We start from the raw sequence: 27,908 nt of genomic DNA, 5'->3' as shown, positions 1-27,908 counted from the left end.
AGGAGAAGGGAGGGGCGCCGGGACACCTTGTCGGTGTCCGCCCATCCCACACACCCCCCCCCCCCCCCAGTGGCGCGAGCTCGTGCTTATTGTCAGAATGAAGCCACGAAGGCTTCAAGGGCGGCACCGGTTGGCAGTGGGTCGCCCCAACGTGTGTAGAGCCCTGAGAGGCTCCAATGCCGCATCTGTATTTACGAGCCTGCAAGGCTCAAGGCGGCATATTCGTGTTTTTGAGCCCAGCGAGGCTCCAAAGACTGGGCAAGATTTGTGTTACAGCCACGGAGGCTCTAGGGGGCCCGTAGTTATTTAGAGCCATGAGAGGCTCTTGGGGGCCATTTTAGTTAAGAGGGGGCGTCGGGGCACATTGCTGGTGTCCGCCCCCTCCTGCCTGCGAGGGATTTGTTAAGAGCCTTGAGGGCTCCAGGGGCCTATAATTGTTTAAGAGCCTGTGTGGCCCCAAGTGCGCAGTTCAGAGCCTGTGTGGCTCTAGCAGTGGCGCAGTTTGCGCCTAAGGGTCAGTGAGGGCCCTGGCGCAGTTTGGATGATTCACAGCTGCCCAGCAATTAGTGGGCAGCTGCACAGTTTAGGCCTTTTTGGTGACTGCTTACAGCTGCCCAGCACTTTGTGGGCAGCTGCCACGTTTAGGCCTTTACTTTGGACTGGCGCTGCATGGCAGCGCGCCATGACATTTGGACCCATGGCATCTTTGCCCCAACAAGGCCAGTTGGCCTAGGGACTGCCACAGGTGGTGGCTTATGTAAGTTGTGCGTAATGTGGTTATCTGCTATGTCTAGGATGGTAACTGCCTTCTGTGTCTTTTTGCGCTATTGTATGATTCTGGCACCTCTGAATGTTTTTAGGCATCATGTGTCTTCTTGCCCTGCACCTCTGAATGTTTTAGGCATCATGTGTCTTCTTGCGCTGCACCTCTGAATGTTTTAGGCATCATGTGTCTTCTTGCGCTGCACCTCTGAATGTATTTTATTGCATCATGTGCTTTGTTCTTAACACCGCTGAATGTGTAGGTTTATGCATCATGTGTTTCTCTTTACTACTCCTCTGAATGTATATTCATGCATCATGGGTAATGTGTTCTTGTTTATACCCCTAAATGTATTTTATTCTTAGGTGGTTGTTCTTTTAGTACAGGTGGTCCTAGTGAGGTCCTGGTTCCTGTTACCAGTGGATACTGGTTGGGATCTTTTGATTACCATTTTATGTTTATTATTCTTTATTCTAGAAGTGCTATATCTGATTCTGGCAGGCGCTCACGTGGCCCTGTCCTGTGTAAATAATCCCATGTGAATATTGCCCGTGCCAGTTGGCACAATGTATATGTGTGATTTTATCTGATGTGTTTTTACAATACAAAAGTTATTTTTATAATAACCTTGTGTGGAGTTCCTTTTGTGGTGTGCCTAGTATGTTGTTGCTGTTGTGTGCTGGCGCAAATGCTTTACACATTGCCTCCGAGTTTAACCTTACTGCTCGTGCCAAGCTACCAGGGGGTGAGCAGGGGTTATCTTGGCGTGTGACTCCCTTGCCCTGACTAGAATGGTGGTTTCTGCCTGGCTTTGGCGTCAGCCTTAGCCTACCAGAAATAGCCAGTTCTAACAAGAGCCATTTATCCAAATACATGCACATAGGGTGGTGCTTAGAACAAACCCTAAATTCATGCCAAAGGTGGTATCCCACTTTCATATCAATCAAACAATAGAACTGCCAGTGTTCTTTCCAAATCCACAGTCAGTACCTGAAAGAGCACTACATACACTAGATGTCAAAAGAGCTCTTCTTTACTACATTGACAGAACTAAGGATTTTAGGTAAACTAAACAATTGTTTGTTGCCTTTTCACCACAACACAAATGCAACCCAATTTCAAAATCCGGGTTAGCCAGATGGATCGTTAAGTGCATTCAAATATGTTATCAAAAAGCAAAACGCACCTTAACAGTTCCCCCAAGAGCGCATTCTACATGCAAACTAGGGGCATCTATGGCTTTCCTGGGAAACATTCCTCTAGAGGAAATATGTAGAGCAGCCACATGGTCTACCATACATACCTTCACAAAATACTACTGTGTAGATGTTCATTCCAAACAGCAAACTGCGGTAGGACAGGCTGTTCTAAAAACTCTTTTTCAAACTGCTGCAGCTGGTACAGGTAGCCACTGCTAAGGGAGAGACTGCTATACATTCTATGCACAGATATGAAATCAGCAGCCCACATGCCTCGAACGGAATATGCTACTTACCAGAATGCATCTGTTCTTGGCATGTAGGGCTGTTGACATTCATATCTCAGGGACATCAGTCGCTTCCTCTGGAAGAAAAAGTTCTAGATGTTGGCGCTTGCTCAGTACTTGTCTGCCCTCGACTCACAAGACTGGATGGTAGCGTTGGACTTGCAGAACACTTATTTCCACATCCCCGTCCTGCCGGTCCACCGGCGTTACCTGCGGTTCACGGTAGGCCACGAACATTTTCAGTTCACCGTGCTCCCCTTTGGCCGTACCAGCACCCCTCGGGTGTTCACGAAAGTGATGGCGGTGGTTGCAGGTCATCTGTGCAGATTGGGGGTTTCAGTCTTCCCCTATCTCAACGACTGGCTGTGGAAGGCGGGCTCGCCCCAGACAGTCGTCTCCCACCTCCAGACTACGGCTGACCACCTGCATTCTCTGGGGTTCTCCATAATTGTGCCGAAGTCACGCCTGATTCCCTCTCAGAAGCTCCTCTTGATAGGAGCGGTTCGGGACACAACGAAGTTTCGGGTCTATCCTCCCGAATAGCGAGTCTGGGATATTCGGGCTATGATTCCGATCTTTCAGCCTCTATCCCGGGTTTCGGTCAGAATGACCCTGAGGCTGCTGGACCTCATGGTCTCCTGCATCCTGCTGGTCGATCATGCCAGATGGCATATGCAGGCTCTGCAGTGGGACCTGAAGTTCCAGCAGTGGGCGCAGCATCAGGGGAATCTGTCTGATTGCGTCCAGATCTCGGAGGGCACTGCGCGCCACCTGCAGTGGTGGCTCATGAACCAGGATTGGGTCAATGGCAGATCCCTCTCCCTTCCCCAACCAGACCACACCGTGGTGATGGACACGAAGAGCCTGGTATTCCGAGCTGCTCAACATGGCCATCGACTGCCTCTTCGGGAGGATCTTCTTTCACAGCAGCAGGGGACGATCCTCCACCCTTTCCAGTCCAGACTCCACCTCCTTGCGTGGGGATTGAGCAGCGACAGTTGACGTCTTTCGACCTGCCTCCTGAAATCTGTGATGTAATTTTAGCAGACAGGCGTCCCTCCACTAAAACGGTATACGACTGCTGGTGGAACAAGTTTGTGTCATGGTGCACAGCAAAGGCTGTGGATCCCCTTTATACCCCTCTTTCTGAGGTTCTCTTGTTTCTTCTTTCCCTCGTTCAGCAGGCCTCTGCTCTGGGCACTATCTTTCGGCCATCTCTGCCTTCCTTCAACTTCCAGATCAGCCTTCCCTTTTCAAGTCGCTTCTTGAAAGGCATAGCTCATCTCTGTCCTCCTATTCCTTTTGTTATGCCTCAGTGGGCCTTGAACCTGGTTTTAACTTATTTAATGTGCACTCCCTTTGAGCCGCTTCACAAATGTCCTTTAAGGCTCTTGACTCTCAAAACTGCGTTCCTAGTGGCCATCACATCTGCCAGACGAGTGAGTGAGCTCCAGGCGCTTTCTTCTAAACCTCGTTTTCTCTCTATACATCTGGACAAAGTTGTCCTTAGGACTCGTCAATCCTTCCTGCCCAAGGTTGTCCCTGCCTTCCACATCGGGCATACCATCACTTTGCCCACCTTCTTTCCACCTCCGCATCCTTTGAAAGAGGAAGAGCGGCTCCACTGTCTGCACCCAAAACGTGCGCTTTCTTTCTTTTATTGATCGCACAAAATAGTTCCGATTTAGTCAAGATTTATAAATGCCTAATAAAGAGCTCGAGGGACCATCTGGTAACAATACTAGAGGAGGCCAAAACAGAAGGTATACTTCCTGCAGATCAGCGAACAGCAGTAATTTTCGTAATCCCGAAGGAGGGTAAATCACTTCTATGAATATCTACCCCAAAACATTTCAAAGCACTACATCCACAGCACAATACAGTTTGTAATGCCAGACAAGTAGGTTCAATATGGAAAAATACAGAACTATATTCATGGCTTTCCAAAACTATCAGTTACACCTAAGCGCAGCTTATCCTGAACAACTAGTATATGCAGAGATGTTAATTAATATGGCTGCAAATCTCACCATTCAAGTAAAAATAAAATGCTACAATTAAGCTTACATCCTAGATGCCCCTTTGTTTATTTCTCACACAGTGTGTGTGCATTTGACTACTGAATAAATGGTAGCTCCAAATTAGATTATGCAAACTGTCAGTGTCCTGATGCGGTCAGTAAAGGGCACAGAAAAGACCAGTGAATAGACTGATGTCAGCGCGTGGATCCTTCCCTTCCAGTGCATAGGAGTCTTTGCAAGAGTTTTCCAATTCAGTCTGGCACCCAGGGAGGTTCACAAAGTGAGGATTCTGCGGTTCAGCAGTGTCAACCAGAAAGAGCATTTGTGAAGTAATCATACGCCGAACTCCATATCACAGAATTAATTTAACATCAAACATCTTTAATACGTAATTCCCTTGTTCACCCCACAATTCTCACCTCTCATTAAGCTTTCATCCCAGCACACCATCTTGCTTCACTATTCCTTTCACTGATGGCCTCCTTCCATTCCCAGTCCTTCTCACTTCCTTTATCAAAGCATCCTCCAATGAAGCCTCTTTATCCTCCTGTCAAAGACATCCCAAACACTGTCTTCCTTCTCCTACTTTACCCCCCTCCCCCACTGAGGGTGGATAGGCCCACATCTGAATTTCCATCCCCTCACTCCCCAAAACTACCACCAACACCCCTGCAACCGGTCATCTCCTCCCTAGCTCCCGCCCGCCCCTAAACCGACCTATCCTAAGTCCCGGCCTGTACTTTCCTCTCCACAAATTTTCCTGGGCTGAGACTAGGCTGTGCATTCTAAAAAAAAACAATGCCCCAACCCGTACCCCCTGACCCTCCATAGCAAATGTAAGTCACTTATTCTTTGTTTTGGTACATTCCCCACCTGGAGGTGTGAACTATTCAAAGTTGGATAAATGTGCTGCAGCACAAGCTATAAGAATGGTGGATGTTTAGGTGTTAACATTTCATCCACAGAAAAATGTGTTCTAGGTTGTTGCCTTCAGCTTATAAATACTTCACTTTTCTGTTTAAAAAATGTTTTTTAATGTTTTTCAGCACTTTGATTTTCCTCTTCCAAGCCCTTTAAAAGTATTTGAAATGCTGGTAATACCAGAGCAAGAATATCCAATGGTTTGTGTTTCAATAAGTAAAGGGTTCGAGTCCGATCAAGTTGTACAGTTTGAAACCATCAACTTAAGCTCTGCTTCCTCATGGTTTACAGAAATAGGCTCAGGTACGTTTGAATTATTTTGGTTTCGTTTTGTGTACTCTTTTCATGAATGCTCTAGATTCTGAATTTTGGATGATTCTTCAATGTGTAGAATGCTCATATTAACATCTTAACACCCAAGTCAACCTTTTATCTTCAATACAAGTCTTATGATTTGCAGTCTTTCTCCCATCCCAAGCTAGCACTTAGCAAAGCATTCATGGGCAGTTGTCGTTGAGTCTCTTGTTTTTTAGCACATGGTGGGTACTATAAAAACCAAATAGACTAAAGGTTTGGCCAAGAAATGGACTAGCTGCCAGTGTTACAGCTATGTAGTCTTGCATGAAATCCTAATGTACAGTACTTTTAATACTCATCCAGCAGCAGGAATCTGCTTCATTAATTCCAGAAGGAAAATGGTTTTGAGAAATAAAAAGAGAGCTTGCGATATATTACTATTTATTTGTTGCTTTTGTGATGATGGTTGTAAATAGCCATTTACATGTCATGTCACTCGATGCTCAAACCTAAAGTTTAGACTGGTTCGAATCCATAATGTAATAGTATTTAGAGTTCGGTCGCTGGTTCCCCATAAATAAAGGCTTGTGATTCGCCCCTCAAATACTCTCTGTAGTGTGTACCTCTGGTTTGTCTGCTTGATGTATCTACATTTTGAAAAAGGTTTCTCTAACTCTTTTTTTGCTTATTTACTGGAACAAGAACTATAAAATGTTTTTGATGTAGATCTTGAAAATTGTAAAGCTAGATGTTTACTAACTGGCCACATGGGCCAGTGCAAATAATAAATGAATGAGTAATTTATCATGTTATCGCTCCACTTGCCTCCTATGAATAATTGTCTTTAGAGCCTTCTTTCAAAACCGTAAATATGGTGCTTTAAGTGCGATGCATACTTGAGTTTTTAAGATGAATTTACATATTAATATCTTGTAATGGCGGTAGCCACGAAAGTATGCATTCATTATTATTTAAAATGAGGATACAAAATTTATAGTTTTCGTCTAGGAAATTTGAATGCAAAGGGGTGCATCCTAAGCAAAAAAAAGACTGCTATTAAATTTGTTTTTTATACAATTAAAGCACTGCAGGAATTAAATGAAAAAACAGCTTACCAGAAGCCTGAGAGCTTGAGTAACAAACCAAGAAACTATTGCAAACTAGGGGAGGATTATGAATATTAAAAACAAGAGTTGGACGTAAGTTTTATTTAAGGACCAGGCTTACAAAAGCTTATATATCAACTGTTTCAGGTAAATACTTAGCAAGCACTCTTTCCTCCCATCCTTAAACATGGGTACAATTGTTTTTAGGATACAAAGCGGGTGTGCCTGTGGGTATGTGCATTACTTTGGGTAGAAGGATTTGTATGTTGTACCAAAGACCAAGGTATGAAACTTGCACATACATGCGCACAACATATTAGTAAAGGCACTTTTATGTGAGTTTTTTTGATTTTACTTTCATTATAACCAAACATGTAGCTACAAAGTATCAAACATGAAACTACAATCACTCCAGATAGCAACCCAGACTACCCTTACACAGCTTATAGTAGGAATCCCAACAGGGCAATCAAATGAAAGTGTACGAGATGGTGGTAGCCATGGTTTGGTTACATCAAGTGAACAGCACCCCAGAGTGTATCAAAAGAGAAGTCCCTTCTAAGACCAGCAGACTGACGCCTCCGCATCCACGGTTGCAGCTTCTGGCGAGAGGTTCCGCTTTGTATCTCTGCCACGGTCTGAGCGACCATGACACTGTCTCTCCCGAAGGCCACTAACAATCCTCCTCAAGCCTGCACGGCAAGCTACATTGCTCCTAGTCTTACTACATTTCGGCAAGCACTGCTTTTTATTCTCCCTTCAAGCAGGTATTACAGCACCCAGGCCTCGATTCTATCACATAAACTGCCTCAGAATTAAGAATTAAGCTGTTGTGTGCGAGCCGATCTATGTGACCAAACTGAAGGATGAAGCTTTACATTTAACCTTAGGTTTGAATACATTTTAATTAACCTTTTGACATTGTGTTCAAACATCAGTAAAGCATCATAAGTAGACTTGTCCATTATATGTGTAAACATCAAGATCGCCCCTAATAACACCCTGCCTCGAGGCTCCCATCCACAGGCTATTTGTCCTACCTTCCCCATCCCCAGGGCCTCCACATTAAATATTCACACCATTTCAGTTGTGAGGTAGGCCTCTTAGAATTCATGGTCAGTCATTACAGGGTCCAGCCGGTGTCTCTGGCGCTGATAGACTCCAGTGTTATCAGCAGCGTAGCGTCAGGGGGGTATTTTGGGTATTACGGACCTTAATAAATGTATTTTCAGGTAAATAGTTGAGTGGAAGGGCTCTCAATCGGATTTGCTGAGGTGTCTGTTGGATTTTTACAATCACACAAACACTCAACCCATCTCTGTTTGAAAATCACCCCTACCAAACCATATTGCTCTCCCTTTCCATGGACCTCTAAGCCCCTCTCACATGTCCTGCTGGTCATACAATGTATTTCAATATTATATGCATGTGTGATTTTTGGAAAATCTGAATACCTCCCCCAACCACCCGCAATCTTACTGACAAAGCTGCACCCCTGAGTGTAATAGTCCTCAAGCTTAGGGGAACTAAGGAGTCTCGGTGCCCGGCTTCACTTCGGGCACGACCGCTCCTGTAACCTCACTGATGTAGTTTAAGAGGTCTTCAAATTGAAAATGTATTCCTGCCCTCGCACTAGCTTCCACAACTTATTCTTGCTAAGGTTCCACCACAGACGCCCATCCATTAATGTTCAGATGGTAGGGTTGGCTGGCCCCACAGGCTTAGAATGATTATATTTAACATTCAGCAGAACGCTTCATGCCCACTAAAGGGCAGGTTGCCTAAAATGCATTGAAAATGTTGTTGTGGATAATATTTTTTTAACATAATTTGAGGGGTTTTGCATTTTGTGAACTGTAAATTGGTACAGGGACATCGCTGCCCAGTCTCGCCCCCAGCCAATTCAACATTACGTCTTCCAGTGGTACAAGCAATAGGAGGATGGGGAGGGAGCCCTAATAGTCCTTACAAAGATGAAGTATTAATAATGCCGACCATATCATACAAAGCAAGAATGCTTCTGTTTCTTGGGGCACATAGGCATTATCTACTCTCCTCAGCATAGTTCATAACCAACACTTTTTAAACAGGTGAAAAAACATGAAAACAAATGGAACACACCAAACTCAATTGGAGTCTTGCGGAAGGGCTGCTCAATTAGCCAGCGATGATCACACCATGGTGGGGTAGATGGCTGTGGGGCTAGCGGTGGGCAAGAGTTGGATAATAAGTTTCAGTACTCTAGAGGGTGTGTAGGCATTTTGTATGACCCAATGGGGGATCCCATGTCATTCTTGGTGTTCTCCCCACTTTCTGAGGGGGAGGACGTTGTTTTTTGGGGGGAGGGTGGGGGGGGTGGGGGGTTTCTTACCCATGTTATCTGTTAGGTGGAAATCCTGCACTATGGTGTGTCCGGCTTGAACATGCTCTGGTGCTCTATGGCCATGCTACACCTCCCTTTGGAGAGCTGTCTCTTCACATTCTGCCCATTTTATTACCTCAGTATGCCAGCGTAGTAGATTAGGACCCCAGGGGTCTTTCCAGGAGATTGCTATTTTGCAACAAGCCTGTATCAAGGCTAGATTAAGGAACTGTGACCTATTGACTCTCATTTTGGGTCTGGGGAAAAGGCCCAATAGTGTAGTGTTTTCAATGTTACGGTAAGTAGCCCTTGTAATACTGGAAAACAGATTCCTAGTACCAAAGGAAGGCCTGGCATGCCCAAGTCATATGGTAGAAGCTGGCATCCACTGCGCTGCACAGGGAACGCACCACCTGTGCTGTTGGGAACATCATGTTTATATGCTTAGGTGTAACATATACTCTATGCAAACAATATCGTATGTGCTTAAATCTGGCATTTCTCGAGGTGTGTGGGGGTGTGCTCCAATTTTGAGTTTAAATCTTTGAAATCTGCATTTTCATATCTACCACCCAGTAATCTATTGATGTAGATAATGTTAATTTGCTTTGTATGATAAATTGAAGCACAGGTGTACAATGGATTTTGAAAGAATGCAGAAAAAAGCTTGGTTTTTTTATGCATTGAGAAATATTGCTCATTTACCACCAAAGAGTAGAACTTAGGTTTAAACATAGTGCACTAAAGTCTTGGACCCATGGGTTATAAAGTTGTTCTGTGGCTACCTCAACTGGTTTAGTATAGTACATTTGTGATCATATTATATTCCATGGATACTTCTACCTGCGGATTCCTCACCTGTGGAACAATTCAGACCTCAGACTGAATTAGGAAACTTCAAAGCTTCAAGGTCGCCAGTAGAAGGTGCTTGATTCAGTCAGAGCCCGAAGTGAAATCAGATCATGCCCGAGCCCATATAGCACCCGCCTTGATATACCGTAATTTGTTCCCTTTTCTCCATGCCATCAACGTGGATCCGGAGCTTCTCTTCTTAGGAAAATCTTTCCTCACTAATGCTATACATTCAGTACCTTCTTTAAAAGAGAATGTGTCCCCCAAAAAAGTCTGGTTTAAGCCTTGCAGGAACTATGAAGGACAAATGTACATCACAGATACCCATTCATTTTTTGTCTATGGTGTCTGGGCTCTGAACACACCACTAAGTTATGTTCCTCATACTTCAGTATGAATCCCAAGGCCATTAAGGAACACAAGGCCAAGTTGTTTATCGCCTGGCAAAAGACCATCAATGTTACCGAAAACGGTCTCACCATCCCGGTCTCCATTGACATCATCAGGGGAAAGGCACACCTCAAGCACATGAAAAAGGACACACAGTGGCCTAGAAGTAGATCCCCTCAATGCTTTCCTTCTTCAGCAGGACGCTCTTCGTCGGAGATGGAACTCGTCCTTATCCTCATGGAAGATCCTCCAAGCAGCCTTGAAGAACCGGCTCTGGACCAACCTCCAGTCCAGATGCCAGCGATTCCTTCAGCACCGGTCCTGGCATTTCCCATTTTTACGGCGCTTAGTACGGATCCTGCTAGGTTTCCTAAGGCCATGTTTGGAACGGTTTCAATGCCCTCTTGCTCTACTTCAGCCATATGGAGCCACCTCGATTTCCGCTCATCCTGCCCTTCCGGCAATACTGCTTCAACCCTGCACTGCACCTCATGGTGCCACAACCATCACAGTGAACGGCACCAATACTGTCTCCCCCACCATCTTCACCTACTACCATCTCCTCCTCTGCCACATCCTCTGGATACGGAACAATGGCACCGCAGCCAGACGTCGAGCCACAAGTTCACTCATGTCGAGAGGTCCAGAGAATTCTTTAAAGAACCTGCTTCCGGAAAAAAAATTGGAGCGGACTTCAACCCACAGGAGCACTTTTCTGATGGCAATCCCTTGCACGACCTCCTGTATTTTATGGTTTAATTCTTTTATTAGGTTTTATCAACAAGCAATACGTTCCACCACATTGGGCTGAGACACAGCCCTCATGCGATATACTGCAGTCATTAGCGAAATGCTGTAGAAGATAAGGAGCGTATGAGAACAGAACAAAACCCATGCTATATGGGAACCCAAACCCATCCTCCCCTCAAGTCAAGTCAAGTCAGGATATTTGTATTGCGCACATATCACGTCCAAAGAGTCTCATGGCGTATGCAGACGGTTCTGACAGAAAGGTAAGCAGCCACAATTTGCAGAAAAGCCACGTCTTGAGTTTCTTTCGGAAACTAGTATGTTCAGAGGTTGTGCGCAGACTGAGAGGCATTTTATTCCAAAGGGATGGTGCCAAAAAGGCAAAAGCGAGACCTCCATTCCTGGCAGTTTGAATTCTCAGTGGAGTGAGTAGTGACTCAGTGCTTGATCTCAGCTCCCCTCCTCGCCCCTACCCCGTTCCTTGTCCACCAAACAAAAAGAAAATACTCAATGTTGGAATCTTGCATTTGAAGTGCGAGGCTCACACCCTGTCTCCCTTGGATTCAGAAATCCGCAACAGACTGAGGTACCTTGGGCAGGTGACTTCCTTAAATCGGAGGAGAGAAGGGACAGAAAGGGTTGCCACAACTCTACAAACGATGAGTCCCTCCCAGCCATCGTCAATGTCAATTTCTCCATCCCCCGGACGTACCATAGCCGGTGCAGCCAGCCTGTAAAAGTATGGATCTAGGCGGTGTGCCAGTGTGCTACAACATTTTGCACTGCCGAACCTAGCGCTATCGCCATCAGCCGACCCCGGCGGGATCTAGGTGGGAAGGTCACAGGATTTGGGAGACCCAAGAGGACATAGTCCAGTATCCCTGAATTTGCGCACAATTCCAAAGCAGGTGTACCAAAGTGCCCACCTCCCCGCATCCCCCGCCAGCAGGTGACATTTTGAGAGGGGTCTATGGAGTGAAGTCTTTCGGGGGTATAACACCAATAAGAATCAAGTTTGGTGAGAGTTTCTGTCAAAACCATGTGGTATGCCGAATGACGGGCCCTGTAATTTACCCCTACTCATTCCTTGTGAGTGAGTGTTCTGCCCAAGTCCCTCCTCCACCTCGCATGGTTGGCACTGTACGTGTCTGTATTCCGGGTAAGGAGCATTTTTATAAAGGTCAGACTTGAGTTTGTCTGATGTGCGGGTGACCAACCCCTTTTCATACACAGTTAGGAGCCTGTTGACACATGGCTGCATCTGGGAATGGAGGACACTGTCGAATCTGACCGTAACGGAATCTCTCAGACTCTGGGAGTCCATAGTCTATTTTGAGCTGGTGGAGTGGTATAATTCCGTTCACGTCAAATGGATGGCCCGCTGAGCAGAAGCGCGAGGGCCTCCATCTAGCGGCGATCGTCGCATCCATCCCCGGTTGGAAATCCGGGTTCTCAAACAGCAGAGTAAGGGGCGAGGGGAATTTAATGAGATTGTTTTAGGCTAGTGTGATCCCATGTGTCTAGTATGGCCCGGGTGAAGTGGAACACATAAAGAGAGCTCGGCTTGTAGTGCCTGCTTAAGAAGGGGATACCCTGCATCGGTTTGGTGGCTATTGCCTGATCTCGGAAGAGCCAATTTTTCTCCGACTCTAGGCAGCTCCACTCAACCAAATGGCGTTGCTGGGCCGCCTGAAAGTAAACCAGAAGGTCGGGATCGCCAAGTCCATCTGCCTCTGGTGGAAGCATTGTCAAGCCGTGCTTCATCTGAGGTTTGCGGCCGTTGCAGATAAAACGTGCAAGTTCGGATTGGGTCTGTTTAATCCAGCCAATGGGGGGGGGGTCGGTGAGGTAAGGTGTGAAATATGTATAATATTTGAGGCAATATGGTCATCTTGATCGCCGCTATTTTACCAAGCCGGGAGAGCAAGTAGCGCTTCCATTGGCTCAGCTCTTTACGAATCTTCTGCCTCAAGTTGGTGTTATTGATGTGCACTATTTCAGCCAGGGAAGGGGTCACTTGAATCCCTAGGTACGGGATTGCCTCAGTCGCCCACTGTATGGGGTGGCGATATTGAATGCATGCACGGGGGTGGGATGTGAGGATGAGGTCAAGCGCAACCGATTTGTCCATGTTCACCTTGAACCACGACGCCAATGCAAAGGTTTCGGGCTCTGCTAGGCATACCGATAGTGTGCGAAGAGGGTCCGATATAGAGATGAGGACATCGTCAACGTACAAGCTGCCTATGTGAGTACTAATTTCCTGAGATCTCAGTGTGGGTGTGGAGGCGATGGGCCAGTGTCTTCATGTAGAAGGCAAAAAGGACCTGGGGCTTTGTCGAGTTTAAGCCGCAAAATAGCCACGATGACCTCCTCTATCCTGATGTCGCGAGTAATCTGCCTGAGCCTTCGTCAGGCTGGGCAAACCATTGAGGGCAAGGTAGTTGGCATCGTCCTCGAGGGAGAGGGGAAGCCGGAGTAAAGACGTGCATAGAAATCCTGGAATGTCTCAGCAATCTCTGAATTGGAAGAGACTCTCCTTCCGTCATCCCGTTGGATCTCCCTCACCCATTGTTTTTGGCGGGTCTCTCTCAGCTTCTGAGTGAGAAGGCTGCCACATCTGTCTTCACCCACATAGTAAGCGTGCCGCAGCCAATGGGCTGTGTACTCCTCTCTGTTCTGGTCTAGACCGGCTAGCTGTTGTCGCATAGCTTTGAGTTGGCGCCAAACCCGAGGCGCTCCTGTACGCTGATGAATCTGCTCCAATTCTCTCGTTTTCTGGGGAAGGTCGTCCCTCTTGCACTTGCGCTCTATGATCTCCGCGGTCAATATAGCTATTAGTTCCCCTTGAATGACTGACTTCAGCGCCGCCAGGGAAGTATCAGGGTTTGCATTGTGAGAGAGGTAATCTTTTATGGATCGCTGTATATTACTGTGGTGCGGTCAAGGATGGTTTTACGGAGGCACCAAACCCTTGAGGAGCTCTGTGTGGGGGGGGAGTGTGAGGGTAACCATGACTGGTGCTTGGTCTGACAGAGAGGCCACACCTATCTCCACATTCTCAACCATGGTGTGTAGAGGAGTGGAGGCCAGCAGATAATCTAACCGAGCTTATGTTTTGTGCATGTTGGAGTAGTAGGAGAATTCGTGGCTGTGGGGATGCGCGCAGCGCCAGAGGTCATGGAGATCTAGGTCGCGTAGTCGGGTTAGACCTGTCGCGGATAGTGCACCTGTCTGATTAGTACGCTGGCAGGATCTATCTGCTATGTTGTTTAAGACTAAGCTTAGATCGCCCCCCAGGAGAAGCCTACGCTCTGTTGTGGTTGTCGCCTTGGTGAGGGCTTTGTGCAAAAACCACTCCTGACCGTCATTGGGGCCGTATATTGAACCAGTAGTAAATGTGAGGCCACCTAGGGCGAATCGGTAGGTAAGAAGCTGCCCTTTGATAACAGCTTCTTTATGGAGTATTTCTCTGCGGAATCGCTGCTCATCCAAGAGGGACATCCCTGCTGATTTAGTGGAACCAGAGGAAAACATCTGGGTTGGGAGCCTAGGTGATTTGAGGGGGTTACAGTCTTCAACTAATAAATGTGTTTCCTGGAGGAGGCATATGTCTGCACCTGTATGTTCTAGGCAGGACAGCGCCGCTTTACGCTTAATGGAGTTCTTGAGTCTGCACATTCAGGGTGAGTATCTTAAGTGTATTAGGGATCATGCAGGGAGATTTAGGGAGCTTGCTTTAGGTGGGATCCAGAACCCCGGCACTGTAAGTACATGGCGTTTGTCGTACAGGGAGGCCCAGTGTAGTAGAGACCGTGCAGCGGATAAAAAACGGTCGACAAGGAACCCAAAAACCCCCCAAAAACAATAACCCCAACAAAGTGACTAATTAGCGTCCTTTCGCAGAACTTAGCCTTGAAAAAAAGGGAAAAAAATATCAACTTGGAGTCCATCATCCTTCGATGGTCGGAAGCAAGTCAACTTGGGGGAAACTTTTTGGTCATGAGCGGCCCCCCTCCCGCCAACAGCCCAAGGCACAATATGAGTCCATCAAATCTGACATTCTGAGCTCTGCAGTTCATCCAGGACTTAGCCAATTCCGCGGAAAGGGTCTCATGGGCCGACCTCTGGCCCTGTGAAATTTCAGCGGGAGGTTTTTTGGGACGGCGTCTCCGGCCCTGCTGGCGCCAGCAGGGTTTTGCGTCATCCGTGTCCACTTTAGGACCATCATCTCCGCTTTCTTCAGCTGGGGGATCTACTCCGAGCAAACAACAAGCCTCGGAGAGGGAACGTAGCTGATACAGTTTGCTGTCAATGCGGAACACCAGCCGGAATGTATGATATGTTGTGTTGCTGAAGATATGATGTGATGGGTTTGTAAGATCTCCGGTTTTGCAGAGTGAGTGTTGCAAGATCCTGGTAGAGAACAGGGGACTAACCCCGGAATGACAGGAGGTTCATTTGATGCGCATTTTGGAGGATTTCTTCTTTAGTATGGAAGTCCTGTATGCATACCAAGATATCGGACGGTGGGGCCATCGAAGCACGTGGGGCCCGCTCTGTCCAGGCGAAGATCAGTGTCCAGGGGTCAGCCCAGAATATGATTGAAAAGTTCCCTGGTGTATTTGAAGAGGTCGCCCTTGTCCTCATCCATCTTAACTCCACGGATCTGAATGTTATGGCGGCGAGAGCGGTTCTCCAGGTCCTCTAGGTGCGACTGCAGACGCACTTGTTGATCGTGGATCCTAAGGACCTCCTGTTCTAGCGCGCCATCTGTGTCTCTCCCATCACTCTTCTCTTCCAGCTCGGCGACCCTCTCCCCGATGCCGTTCAACTCTCTGCAGCCGTCCTTGATCTTGAGAGTCCCGCTTAAGGGTTTGCAAGTCCTCCCTTAGCGCGACAAATATGGATTCCAGAAAGGCTTTAGTGATCGGTTCCCCGCCATCACCCCTCATGGATGCGGAGTGCACAGAGCCCGTCGCCATGTCGCCGGCGTGCTGCTCGGCCTGCGCCTTCATGAATAAGTCCTTGAAAGTTCTGTCCTTGCGCCCCCGGGAGGAGGACATATCACACCCCGGTCAAAGCCTGGATTAGTCGCTGTTCGGGCCGGCTCAGTCTCCTGCTTGTGCTGCGCCACTCCGCTGGGCTGCCCACTAAGAGTCAAGGGTAGCAGGGCAACGGTAAAGACAAAGCGGGGATAGCAAAGCAGTCTTCCAGCGCTGCAGGCCCCTTGACACTCCCCACCTCACCTCCTGGATGTCGACGTTGTCGTCACCACCACAGCCGTCCCTCTATAGCTGTAATTACGGCCTCCAGTCACTTTTGGGCCGTTTCACAAAGCGGCGCGTCGTGACTCTGCTCCCTACTTGTAGAGCAGCTATGGAACTGGTAAATGCTGCGTGTGACAGGCCCCCAGTAAGAACGCAGGCGCACACCCCCCGCAGGCGGACACTAGGCTTAGTCTCTCGCTGCCATGAGGCTCAACGGAGATACCCTGGGTCCGGAGGCTGACCGTAGCTCAATTCTTCTCTCTTCCCTTCAGTCCACTCACGCTACACAGAGGTTCTTTAAAGTGGGCACTTGCCTGTCTCTGTTGGGGCGGGAGAGTCCCGGTTAGGCCATGGGACCCTCGACGAGCCCTGAGCCCACCCCGCTATCGTGGAATGGCGGATAGGCTCCCCTCCGCCGCGGCTTCCGCCGTTCAGTGGGCCCAGTCTCCACAGTGACAGGGGAGCAGAGGCTCTGCCACCACAAAAGCTGTCCGCGGGCGGAGCTAGTAGGGTACGGTGGCGTTCTTGGGCCCGCTGCTGGGTATCGCTGATCCGCTCCATTTATCTCCGCGGTCCAGCCGCTACCATGCGCAGTGGGGCAGCGCGCCCCGGCAGTCATCGCACACCAGGACTGTACCCCTGCGATGCCCGCTCTCAATCCAGCTCCGATGCCAGGACAATCTGTGGCTGAAAACGGCAAAAAGCTGGTGCTGTAGTGGGCCGTCGGCAGGAGCGACAGAGGAACACATCTGCTCACGCCGCCATCTTTGCCACGCCTCAACAGCCTGGATTTTAAACAACAGTCATCTGCAATCAGGCTGGACACCTTGCCCGAACTCGCTAAAGATTATTCCAGAGGGTTACTTACTCCACAAAGTGATGCTCAAGGCTGCTGAGCTGCCGGACCTGAGACAGCGACAAAAACTAAAGTCCTTGCTGAGGTTCTAATTCCTTTGGCGAGCTGCGTCTCCCATTCAATGATGCTCTGTTAGACACAGTGCAAGTTAGGTGGGAGAAACCCTCTTCATTCCCAGCAGTGAAACGCCTCCCCGTCGGTATAATTTGGCTTCTTTCGACCCAGCCTTCTTGACTTCTCATTTATCCCCGGAAAGCCTCATTATAAAAGCCTCTTGTTCAGGGACACAATCTTGTGACAACTTTCCGACATTCCCTTCTAACAGGGAATCTAAACAGATGTTCTTTCAGCTGGGAACATGGCTCTCAAATCCCTTAATGCAAATTGCTTACATGCTTTGTGGGACATGGCACAAGTAATACTTCCTCATGTCCCACCTGACATGAAAGAAGACTTCAAGAAGGTATAGTGGATAGCCAGAATGCTTTGCTGCACATCTTGAAATCCAGCTTGTACTTCATCGCCAGAGCTATGGGCACCTCCTTCTAAGTAAGACTGAATGCTCCAGCTTAGAACGTCACATTTTATTCAGATTTTGAAGCTAATCGCATAGACAGCTGTGCCCATTTAAGATTGCTAAAAAAGTACTTCTTAAGACGCAAAAAAAGGGGTGGCTAACAACCTCTGTTAGCCATCCCCACAGATTTCTGAACAAATATCTGAAAAATTATAAAATTAAAGTTGATTTTGCCGCAGCAAATTCTCTAAGCCATGTCAGAGCAGGAGTTGTTAGTATTCCTAACCTGCAGAATGTATAGTTTAATTTCCTTATAGGAGTGGATCGCAAGAACATTTTGATATGTCTCTTAAAGGATGCACATTTCAGTTTCTAATACTTTTAACCTTTCTGCTTCTCCCTAACAATACACTTCTACCAAGGCCTTCATCCACTCTTTTCAATCCTTTCACGAAGAATAAGTGACTGCAGTGGTTGCACCCTCCTTCCTACTGAAAATCATTTTGAACTTCCATCTATCCTAACCAGTCAATAAGAGCCCCAGATTTATAAAGGGGACAAAGAAACTGAAAGCATTACTGGGACATAAAATTATACAAATATGCTATACCAATGCATGTTACATATTTGGAAACCGTCAATGCACCCCCTTCACATTCGATGCGAAAGTGTATGACATTTGGGTAGTCACACATGCGTAGTAGTCCTAGACGCTGTCATACATAGATCAGTATGATATTTGGATACTTGTGCTGGTATACTCCTCACCTGATTCTAGTAATGAGACGCTGTTCTGCAAAGACGTTGTAGACCTTCTTCCATCATTTGGAGATTCCAGTTTGCTTATGTCTGTCTTATCTGTTTAATTCTAATTATACACAGCAAAATGTTTATCCAGATCCAAAGTACCTCACCTTTCAAATCCACATCTGTGTGACATTTCGACTCTCAGATATATGCAACTTTAATGAAATGTCATTTCAAATCATCAGATAGCCCTGTAGTGTATGTCCTGCAACATTTATTTGCTGTGATTCTGCTTTTCTCTTTAAACAAAATAATTGACGTAAAATTGTTATTAATATTATGGTTCCAATCAACATTAATCAAATCTTTTAAAACGTCCAACATTAAAATGTGGTGAAAACCAGAACGGACTGATGAGCTACTTTTTCATATTCTTTGAAGTATTGTACGATTAAACAAATTGTACAATGTATGATAATTTGATCATGAATCCCAAAACATTAATAAATCCAAATCCATGTTACTGATTGAAAATTCCTTAAGGTTTCATCATAACCTTATGCATGAATTTTCGACATTTTAGACCTCCCTTTTTAAAGCCGTTACCTTTAAGTTGGATTCATTTTTTTTTTGTTTAAATTCTTGAATTTTCTGTTTATTTCATTAGATTACTGGTATATTATTTCTAAATATTTGTTTTATAGGTGGTCATCAACTGGAAGCTATCCATGTAACTCAGCTAGAAAGAGATACAGTTCTTGTCTGCTTGGACAGTAAGTGGTCTTATGGATTCTTTTCACGTTTCAAACTGAATTGACCAAACGATCAATGTGTATCAGCCAATTTTGTTTTTGATGGCATTCTGCAGGTTTTATTGTGTTCAAGTATAACTGTCGGACATCCATCCTCTTAAACACTGTTCTTATTCAGATGGGAGTAGTGACAAACTAGCTTCACAAAAGCAATATGTGTGTTTCAGCTGACAAAGTAGAACACTATGAGTCCACTAAATTGGTTTTAAGTAACTCTCAAGAATACTGAAATAATTCAAGCAAGGGTTCGTCATAAGCATGAATTGAACGCTAGAATACCTATTTTGCACTAGAGATCAGTGTTCTCCTGTTTTGTTCGCTCAAACAATGTCTCTCAGGAAAAAATTGAATATTAGAAATGTGAATCCTGTTCATACTCTATAGCATGAAAACCCCACCATACTGGCTTTGTTTTTTATTTATCTTTTTGTGTTCTTTATTACCTTTTTACCAAAGTCTGTCTGTAGAGTGACAAACATGTTCATAAACTAGGCAGTGTAATTGTGTGACCATCTGTTACAGTATGTGGGAGCCCACACAAAAGTGAATAGTCCCAGACTCCTTAATTCTATCCTCTTACTTAAGTTGGCATGGCAGAACATCATAAAAACCTAAAAAACATAAACTCTAGATAGTAAGTTCTTTGCATCGGCAAAACAACAGTAGATCTTGGAGTTATTTTCATGGCTCCAATATACAAGGATACAATAGGGATCTTTAGAATTTGATAGAGTGGTGTATTTCTTTCCTCTGAAGAAAGTACGAAAAGGGATGAACATTTTTGATGATCGGATCAAAAATATGTCTTCTCTCTGATCTATAGCGCTAATCCAGATTGTGGTATAACGTCTCCCAGCACCATTTGTTCGATGTAACCAAAAGAGATAATGTTGGCTTTATGTTACTAAATCTAAATGAAAAGCACAGTCACAATGTATTGAATTGCCTCTTGACTGCAACATTTTTTGGAGCTGAATTATGTTTTGGGTGTTATCACTTCAGATAGTTCAGTGGTCATGATGAGAAGGAAAAGCCATGGTTTACAGATTAATAGATTCCACTGCTCCAATACTTAGTCACAAAATCCACAAATACATATCTGCCCATTCTGCTGCATGTAATTGCATGAAAGGGAGTAAAAGTGGTGATGCTACTGCACATCAATCTGTTAATAGCATGTTACAGTGGGGACCATTCAATCAGACTGGTTATTGTTTCTTGCCCTCCTCGTCATGAACGTCAAGCTAGCTTGATGTACTAGTGAAAAATAAAACTTTACAAGTTGAGGGCGCTTTTCTTTGGTATCCCTTCTCTTCTGAAATTATTGCCAAGTAACTAATAGAGGTTGACCCGTAAAAGTTGAAGGAATCAACCAAAATGCACAGCTGGGCATTTGCTTCATGGTGGGGATTCTAAAAAGCCAGCAGTGTGGTTACAACCCACATTGCTGCCTACCCAAGATCCTAGGTCATTCGAGTGATCCTGGGCTAGTCAAAGACCGATATGTTCCAAACAGATCATATATTACAGGGATAATAATGTGTTGCTATTTCTGAGTCCAGCATTATTGGTCTGGTGCCTATATGCCCACACACAGCACTCTAATTGATAATGACTGAGGTTGTATTGGCCAATCTGTCAGATTCAATATTTAATGTGTAAAACATTTTAAACAAGTTGAGTATGTTCACTCAAATTTGGAAACTGTCACATTGTGGTTACATTATATAAGAATGGGCATTGCTGTGGAGTGGTGTGGCTCACTGGTTAGAGGCGACAGACCCGGAAGCAGAGAACGGCCCGGGACCAGGGTTCAATTCCCGACGCGGCAGAGTCGTGGACCAGGGTCAACGTACTCGATAATTCTCGCCTCGGTGCCTACTCTAACCAGGGATCACACTCAGCAACTCTGGGCATTAAGCTTGCCTCATCTCTACAACGGCCCCCCCACAGACGCCGGGGATGCCTGGTTTCACCTTGGAGATACCCAGAAAGGGACCATCTCACAGGGAAAGCCAGGACAAGTTCCCCAGCGGTCTTCCGCGCCAGGATACTCCGGTAGTAATTGAGCGCGCTACAAAACAGCATATTACATTACATTGCTGTGCTTTTGCCTTTTCTTACTAACTAGGTTTTGATCAAAGGTTGATAGTAGTGTTAAGTGTCGTCAACCAAGTAGGACAAGCTGACAATGCTCCTGAAGGCGCAGTGCAATAATAATTTCTAATGGTTACTATTCCTTTGGTAGATTTTTAATATTTGATGTATACAAGCTGGTAACCCAGAACTATAGCATGTATTGATAGCACATAACCGTGCAACGTATGGGTGGACTGAAGAGACCACTGGAGAGGGACTCATCAATAGCGGAGGATAACCTGGCTCCATTGCAGGAAGTAAAGCCCGGCAGGGGAGCCCATGGCGAGAGACTGTGTTACATGCCCAACGCAGGGTCGGAAAAATATGGGATAGGCTGGATTGCTTGGTTCGGTGTGAATACCGTCAACTGCTACACTGAGAGTGGGACAAATCAGGTTGTCTGTTGGCATGGCTTCTCAAGGGTGAATCCCCCTTCCCCCAATTATTCTCGCGCTCCAGCAGGCGGATGGTAGCCCTGTATATACACTGCACAGTATTAACACCCTCATGCAGGCTCACCTGTCGTCGGTGTATAGTGAAGAGGTACATCTAGCCCCGGATGTATTGGATGGTTTCTTGGATGACCGGACGCTCCCCAGCCTAACTGAAGGCCAACGCAAAGGCCTCGATGGAGATATCCAACTGGAAGACCTGAAAGAAGCAGTGACCAACATGGCTCACTGCAAATCCTCTGACCTTGATAGTCTGCCGGTGGGTTATTTTCAGTCTTAGGAAGATCTCCTACTCCCTCACCTACTGGACTCCCTGCAAAAAGCCAGATGCAAGGGATTCCTACCACCGACGACGAGGGAGGCTCAAATTGTGATGCTTCTTAAACCAGATAAGGACCCATGTATGCTAGGCTCTTATTAGTCCTTATTAATGCTAATGCTGTGTCAACACCAAAATACTAGCCAAAGTGTTAGCACTCCGGCTGAGCAGAGTGGTATCTCGGCTGGTCCACACAGACCTATGTGGGTTCATGCCAGTGCGTGGTACATACACAAACCTACGTCTGTCTCATGTCCTACACGCTAAGGAGGCTATGGACCTCAGTGCTGTCATCCAAGCCCTAGACAGCGAAAAGGCTTTCGATACTCTTAAGATGTTGACTACTGTGGGTGGTGCTGGCACAAATTGAGCTCGGCCAGGAATGAATTTCCTGAGTAAGTCTCTTTTACAGTAAGCCAACTGCTAGGGTTTGAAATGGCAGAGTGATTTCTGAACTTTTTCCCATTCAGCGTGGCACGAGACAGGGTTGCACGCTGCACCCACTTCTATTCGCCCTGGCGATAAAACCCCTGGCCATTCGATTGTGACAGGACATGGCTCACTGGGGTGTCTCCATAAGTGGCCCGGTTCACGTCGTATTCCTGTACACAGATGTTGCCCTCTCCGACATAACCCACCCAGAGAGTGTGTTATCGGTTCTTCTGGACAATTTAACAGGATTTTGTTTCCTTTCAGGGCTGAAGGTTAACAATTCAGAAATCGGTTAGATTTCCTCTTGCAGCATTGGTTGGTAAGGAGGTAGCAGATCTCTCCATAACGGTGTTTGGATGGGAATGCGATCGTTTCTGGTGCCTAGGAATCAAAGTGCCACTTTCACCAACGCTCAATACGCCTTGAATATTGGAGTAGCCCTTGAAGGTTTAAAGTCCTCTATCCACTTCTGGAATCGCCTCCCACTCTCTATAATGGGTCATGTGGCATCGGCCTGGATGGTCCTTCCGCCATGTTGCCTCTATGTTCTTCAAATCTCGTTCTGCACTATCCCCAGATCCACCTTGAGTCTCTTACTAGTCTTCTTGTCTCTCTGGTATGGGCCAGAAAGCGCAACAGAGTTAAACTAGAGATCCTTAAGTTGGATATGGATCTTGGGGGACTGGGCCTCACGGACCGGTCTCTTTATTATCTTGCGACCCTCCTTCTAGATGTGGTTCAATGGTGTGCAGAGGGCCACCATATATAGAGAAAGATCTACCTGTGGATTGGGGATGTGTAAATAATCTCCCGGAATGTCTCATGGGATCCAAGCCCCCCTTCAGGATTACCCATTTGTAGTACAATGGGTCGCATGGGCTTGGGAGCGGGGCTCACACTATTGCTGCAGAAGGCTCCATACACACGAAAGCTGCCATTACAATGGCTTCAGAGCTTCTGCCATATTAGGTCCGTGATGGCCCTAATAGAGTGGTGTCAGAGTCAGTGCCTCGTGGCAGGAGTTCTATACCTCAATAGAGCTTTTAGTTCCTTTGCCAACGTACAGGAATGCTTTTGAGTCCTGGCTGGACACTTCTTGCAGCATGCAAAAATGTTGCACACTGCACGCAAACTTTTGACATCCTTTCCCGAAGAGGCAGTAGAGTCTAAAACCCAAAAATCCAACACATTCCTTGGTGTTGTGCGGCATCTAGCGCATGTCGTAGAAACGACTTGCGATGTAATGCCATGTGTGGTAACAACGCGGACGATATAACATCCAGATTGTTGTTACCTACCCGCGTGGTATTGACAGCGTTATAAACGCTGTTTCCCGCTGAAAAGTGTATCGGCAGCTCGTCTAACAGGTGTTCTAAACCTGAATTGTGGGATCTTTCTAAAAAAAAAAAAAAGTATTCTGCTTCACATCCATAAATACATAAATAAAACATTTTTGGAGGAAAGCAACTTATTCTTCACATCACCATTATTCCCTTTCAGTCTTTGTTTTAATTTACAACAATAGGGTGATGACTTTCATACACAGCATGTTATCACTTACAATGACAATGGCTATTTTGGTTTACCCTTTGATAACTCTAGCACAGAATCTCTGCTAAGATTAACAGATTCCTATATGATGCACTTGAATATTTCAAACAGTTATCTGTCTGCTTGGAAGCAAAGGTATCAACATATGTTAACATTTTCCACTGGTTGCAGATGTCTAACTTTATTATTCTCAGCAGTAATTATCTTGATTTGAACTAGTCATTAAGGGATGTTTAGGTTTTGCTTATGTTATATAATATGTGAATATCAAATATGTGTCATGCATATTAACCCTTGTTTCTTTAACATTTGATCTAATGATGGTTCCTAAGAATTTGTGAAAATTGTGACTCTGCAAGGAAGATTAAAACCAAGCAAAAGGTTGGCTTCTGAACTAAGTTTTGATTTCCAGATTGAATCTGTAGGTATGTTGAATACATTTGTCATCTACTTTGACCTAAAAACTGTTTTATGAATGCCACACGACAGTTAAGTTCATTAAAGTATCAAATAAAGATCATACATGTCTCTCTTTTTGAATGAATGTTTAATTAGTGCCAAAATTCGCTCTGAAATTCATCATTGCAGTCTGTTTATTGCCCTTTATAACCAATGACTTCAGATCTGGTCACTTTTGCTATACTATTTTTCTGTTGTAATGTAGGTAGCCTATCATTAAAATATAATGCACAACTTTGTCAGGGATGGTATTTGTCTCCTCTGTAGTATTTTTTATTAAATCTGTAGACTGTTGACAGAAAACGTGTTTCAGTAAACAATCTGATTTGCAAACAGCTAATACTAATGTTAACCTGCTAAGCCTGCCTTACCATTTTTACTTATAAAGATATACAGTGCCACTCAGCATTTGTCTTTTTTTCGGAACAAGGTTGTATAAATTCTTTGTCATGCTTTCCTCCAAATCCCAGGCATATACTCTTTAATTGGGGATTCAGTACAATTACATCGTAAAATATATGTGCTAAGTCAATTGTTTTCTTTTTAGTATGCTATAATCCTTTAAAAAATGTATTTGTTGTGTTTGTAATTTAAACAATGTATATACTTCATCAACCTATTGAATGAGTAATAATAATTTCTCCACAAGCCCAAATATAGAAATTGCATATTTCAATAAGCTGGTGCCAGCAAAATTGAATTCACAAACAATACATTCAGTCTTGTACAGTGCAATGAGACTATTGCCCATTAAAAGGTAAAGCTAGCGATATGTTATTACCATGAAATGTAACTTACATTTGTTAAATGTTTGCAATTTTCTTTAACATTCCTAGAGTTAAGCAATTTAAACCTTGACTCTGTCCAGAACTCTTTCAGTCTTTTTGGAAAAGTTATTAACTTTCGTGTTTAGTATTAATTGGTATGGACCTGAGTCTGCACATGTTCTCTTCTGATCAAGACTCCTCATTCAAGTTGCTTAAAGTAACCAGGTTCTTAATAATAATAATAATAATAATAATAAGGGTAGCTTATAAAGCGCTTGGTTACGCCAAAGCGTGTCCCCGCGCTGCAACTGAAGAAATCTGTGCGAGGTGGAGACCAGTGATCCGTTATCTGGAGAACAGGTGTGTTTTTAGGTTCTTGCGGAAGCTGGATTCGGATGGATCCAGACGGAGATGGAAAGGGAGGGAATTCCAGCTTTTCGCTGCCAGATAACGGAAGGAGCGTCCGCCCATACGGGCTCTTTTGACCCTAGGAACCTGAAGTAGGCCCTCATATGAGGAGCGCAGCTCGCGTGCAGGTGTATACCCTGTCACTAAGTTCTGGAGTGGAATAGGAGATTTCTTAGCCAGGATGCGGTGGCATGTACAGAGGCTTTGAATTCCACTCTGCTTTTTACTGGCAACCAGTGGAGGGTTTTGAGAGCGGCTTTGGTGTCTGATCGTTTCGGAATTTTTAGGATGAGACGGGCTGCCGCGTTCTGTATTACCTGAAGGCGATTCATGGCTTTGCAGGTGTGCCCAGGTAAAGTAGGTTGCCGTAGTCTAGGCGTGATGTCACAAGGGCGTGTACCAGTGTTTTCCGCGCTGACATAGGAAGGAGGTCAAGGACCTTCCTTATGGTTTTTAGGACACCAAACCAGACGCCTGCAACTCGGTCTATTTGGGGTCCAAAAGATAGGTCAGCGTCGAGCCATACGCCAAGGTTTTTTACTCCCTGGCGGGGTATGGGAGCTTCATCCAGACATGGAGGCCACCACGCCGATGACCAAACAGATGGGTTCCCCCCCCACAACGAGCACCTCGGTCTTGTTGCCGTTTAACTTAAGGCAGTTGGTGGACATCCAGGCTGCAAGTTCTTGCATGCAGTTCCTGAAACTGTCCATCGCAAGACCGGGTGCACGCGATAGGGAGATAGCCAGCTGCGTGTCATCGGCGTATGACACGATGCTCAATCCGTGACTCACGGCAATTGAAGCCACTGGAGAGACATAGAGATTAAACAAGGTTGGGCTCAGGGACGAACCCTGGGGGACGCCCTGTCCCAAACCTATGTCTCTCGAGTAGTGGTCGCCCTGGCGAACCTGGAAGCTTCTCCCTGTCAGGAAGGATTGTAACCATTGGAGTGCAGCTACGGATATACCTCTGTTGTTCAGACACTGTAGCAAGTTGTCGTGCGCCACAGTGTCGAACGCTGCACTCGGGTCCAATAGAATGAGGGCCATGGTGTGTCCCTCATCTACCCCCTGACGAAGGGTCTCAACTGCAGTAAGCAGTGCGGACTCTGTAGAGTGGCGGGGGCGGAATCCGAATTGGGTGTCGTGCAATAGGCAGCCTTTTCCACGAAGTCCATTAGTTGTTTATTGACCCTTTTTCAGCCACCTTGGCTAGGTAGGGCCGGAGTGAAATTGGGCGGAGATTGTCAAGTTTCTCAAAACTGATGGTAGGTTTCTTCCTGAGGGGCAGAACAACCGCCTTTTTCCAATCCCTAGGTACTGTCTTGGTGCTAAAAGATACATCGAGTACATGTCTAATGTATGGTTCTAGTACCCTTAGGCTATCCCTCAGGCGTTTGGGTGTGGTTGGGTCTCGCGGAGAGCCCGACTTCACCGACCTACAGATTTTTAGAAGATCTTCCGTGGGAGGGGTAGTAAAGTTGGTAAGTCTTGGTTTATCTCCCCACTCCCTTGGGCTTTCAACGAAGTCTGCCCCGGTTTTGGACTGCGTTTTGTTATTTTATCTGAGAAAAAATCTGCGATTTTGTCACACAATTCTGGCGAACAGTCATCGGGGGCAATAGCTGGGTTTCCGCTTGAAAGAGTTTTGTAGAGTGAAAACAGCTCTTTCGTCGAGTTACCAGCCTCACTGATCCTAGTCGTAAAGTATGCTGTTTTCGTCTTTCTGATTAGTCCATGGTAGGTTCGTCTCTCGGTTAGATAATTCTTTCTGGTTTCTTCAGAGAGAGTCTTGCGCCATTCTCTTTCGGTTCTTTTCAGTGCGGTTTTCTGAACTCTTAGTTCAGCGTTGAACCACGGGGCAGTTCTGTTTATGCGTCCCCCAGATTTGGTTTTTAGCAAAGGGGCTGTGCGGTCTAGTGCCTGATTAATGCGTGTGCAGAGGTTAGCATTGGCCGTGTCAGCATCCTTCCCACCTGGGCTTCCTCCTTTCGTTAATTCTGCACAGAATTTAGACTGAGAGAATGTAGCCCATTTCCGTTTGAGGTGGTACATAACTGGTGGCTGTGGGGGTCTGCTTCCAGGGATTCGTATGGAAAAAGGGACCAAATAATGGTCCGACCATGGGATGGGAATTGGGGTCATAGCTTCCGCTTCCCCCCAGTTGACAAATATGGGGTCCAGCAGATGACCCAGTTGATGGGTAGGGCCTCTAACAATTTGGGTAAG

General features: G+C 45.9%; 1 protein-coding gene across 1 annotated transcript in view; it reads left to right on the top strand.

The window, feature by feature from the left end:
- The window catches only part of MAP4K5 (mitogen-activated protein kinase kinase kinase kinase 5), a 577,489-nt gene that overhangs the window by 481,004 nt on the left and 68,577 nt on the right, over positions 1-27,908 (top strand). The window contains exons 27-29 of the mRNA XM_086937299.1: positions 5,317-5,494; positions 19,043-19,111; positions 24,376-24,468. Of these exons, the coding sequence (XP_086793425.1) occupies positions 5,317-5,494; positions 19,043-19,111; positions 24,376-24,468 (340 nt within the window). The remainder of the gene's footprint in view (positions 1-5,316; positions 5,495-19,042; positions 19,112-24,375; positions 24,469-27,908) is intronic.

The sequence above is a fragment of the Lissotriton vulgaris genome, chromosome 9 (assembly GCF_964263255.1).
Source record: "Lissotriton vulgaris chromosome 9, aLisVul1.2, whole genome shotgun sequence".
Lineage (NCBI taxonomy): Eukaryota > Metazoa > Chordata > Amphibia > Caudata > Salamandridae > Lissotriton > Lissotriton vulgaris.
The sequence above is the reverse complement of the archived record's forward strand: the minus strand, read 5'-3'. Positions and strand labels throughout refer to the sequence as shown.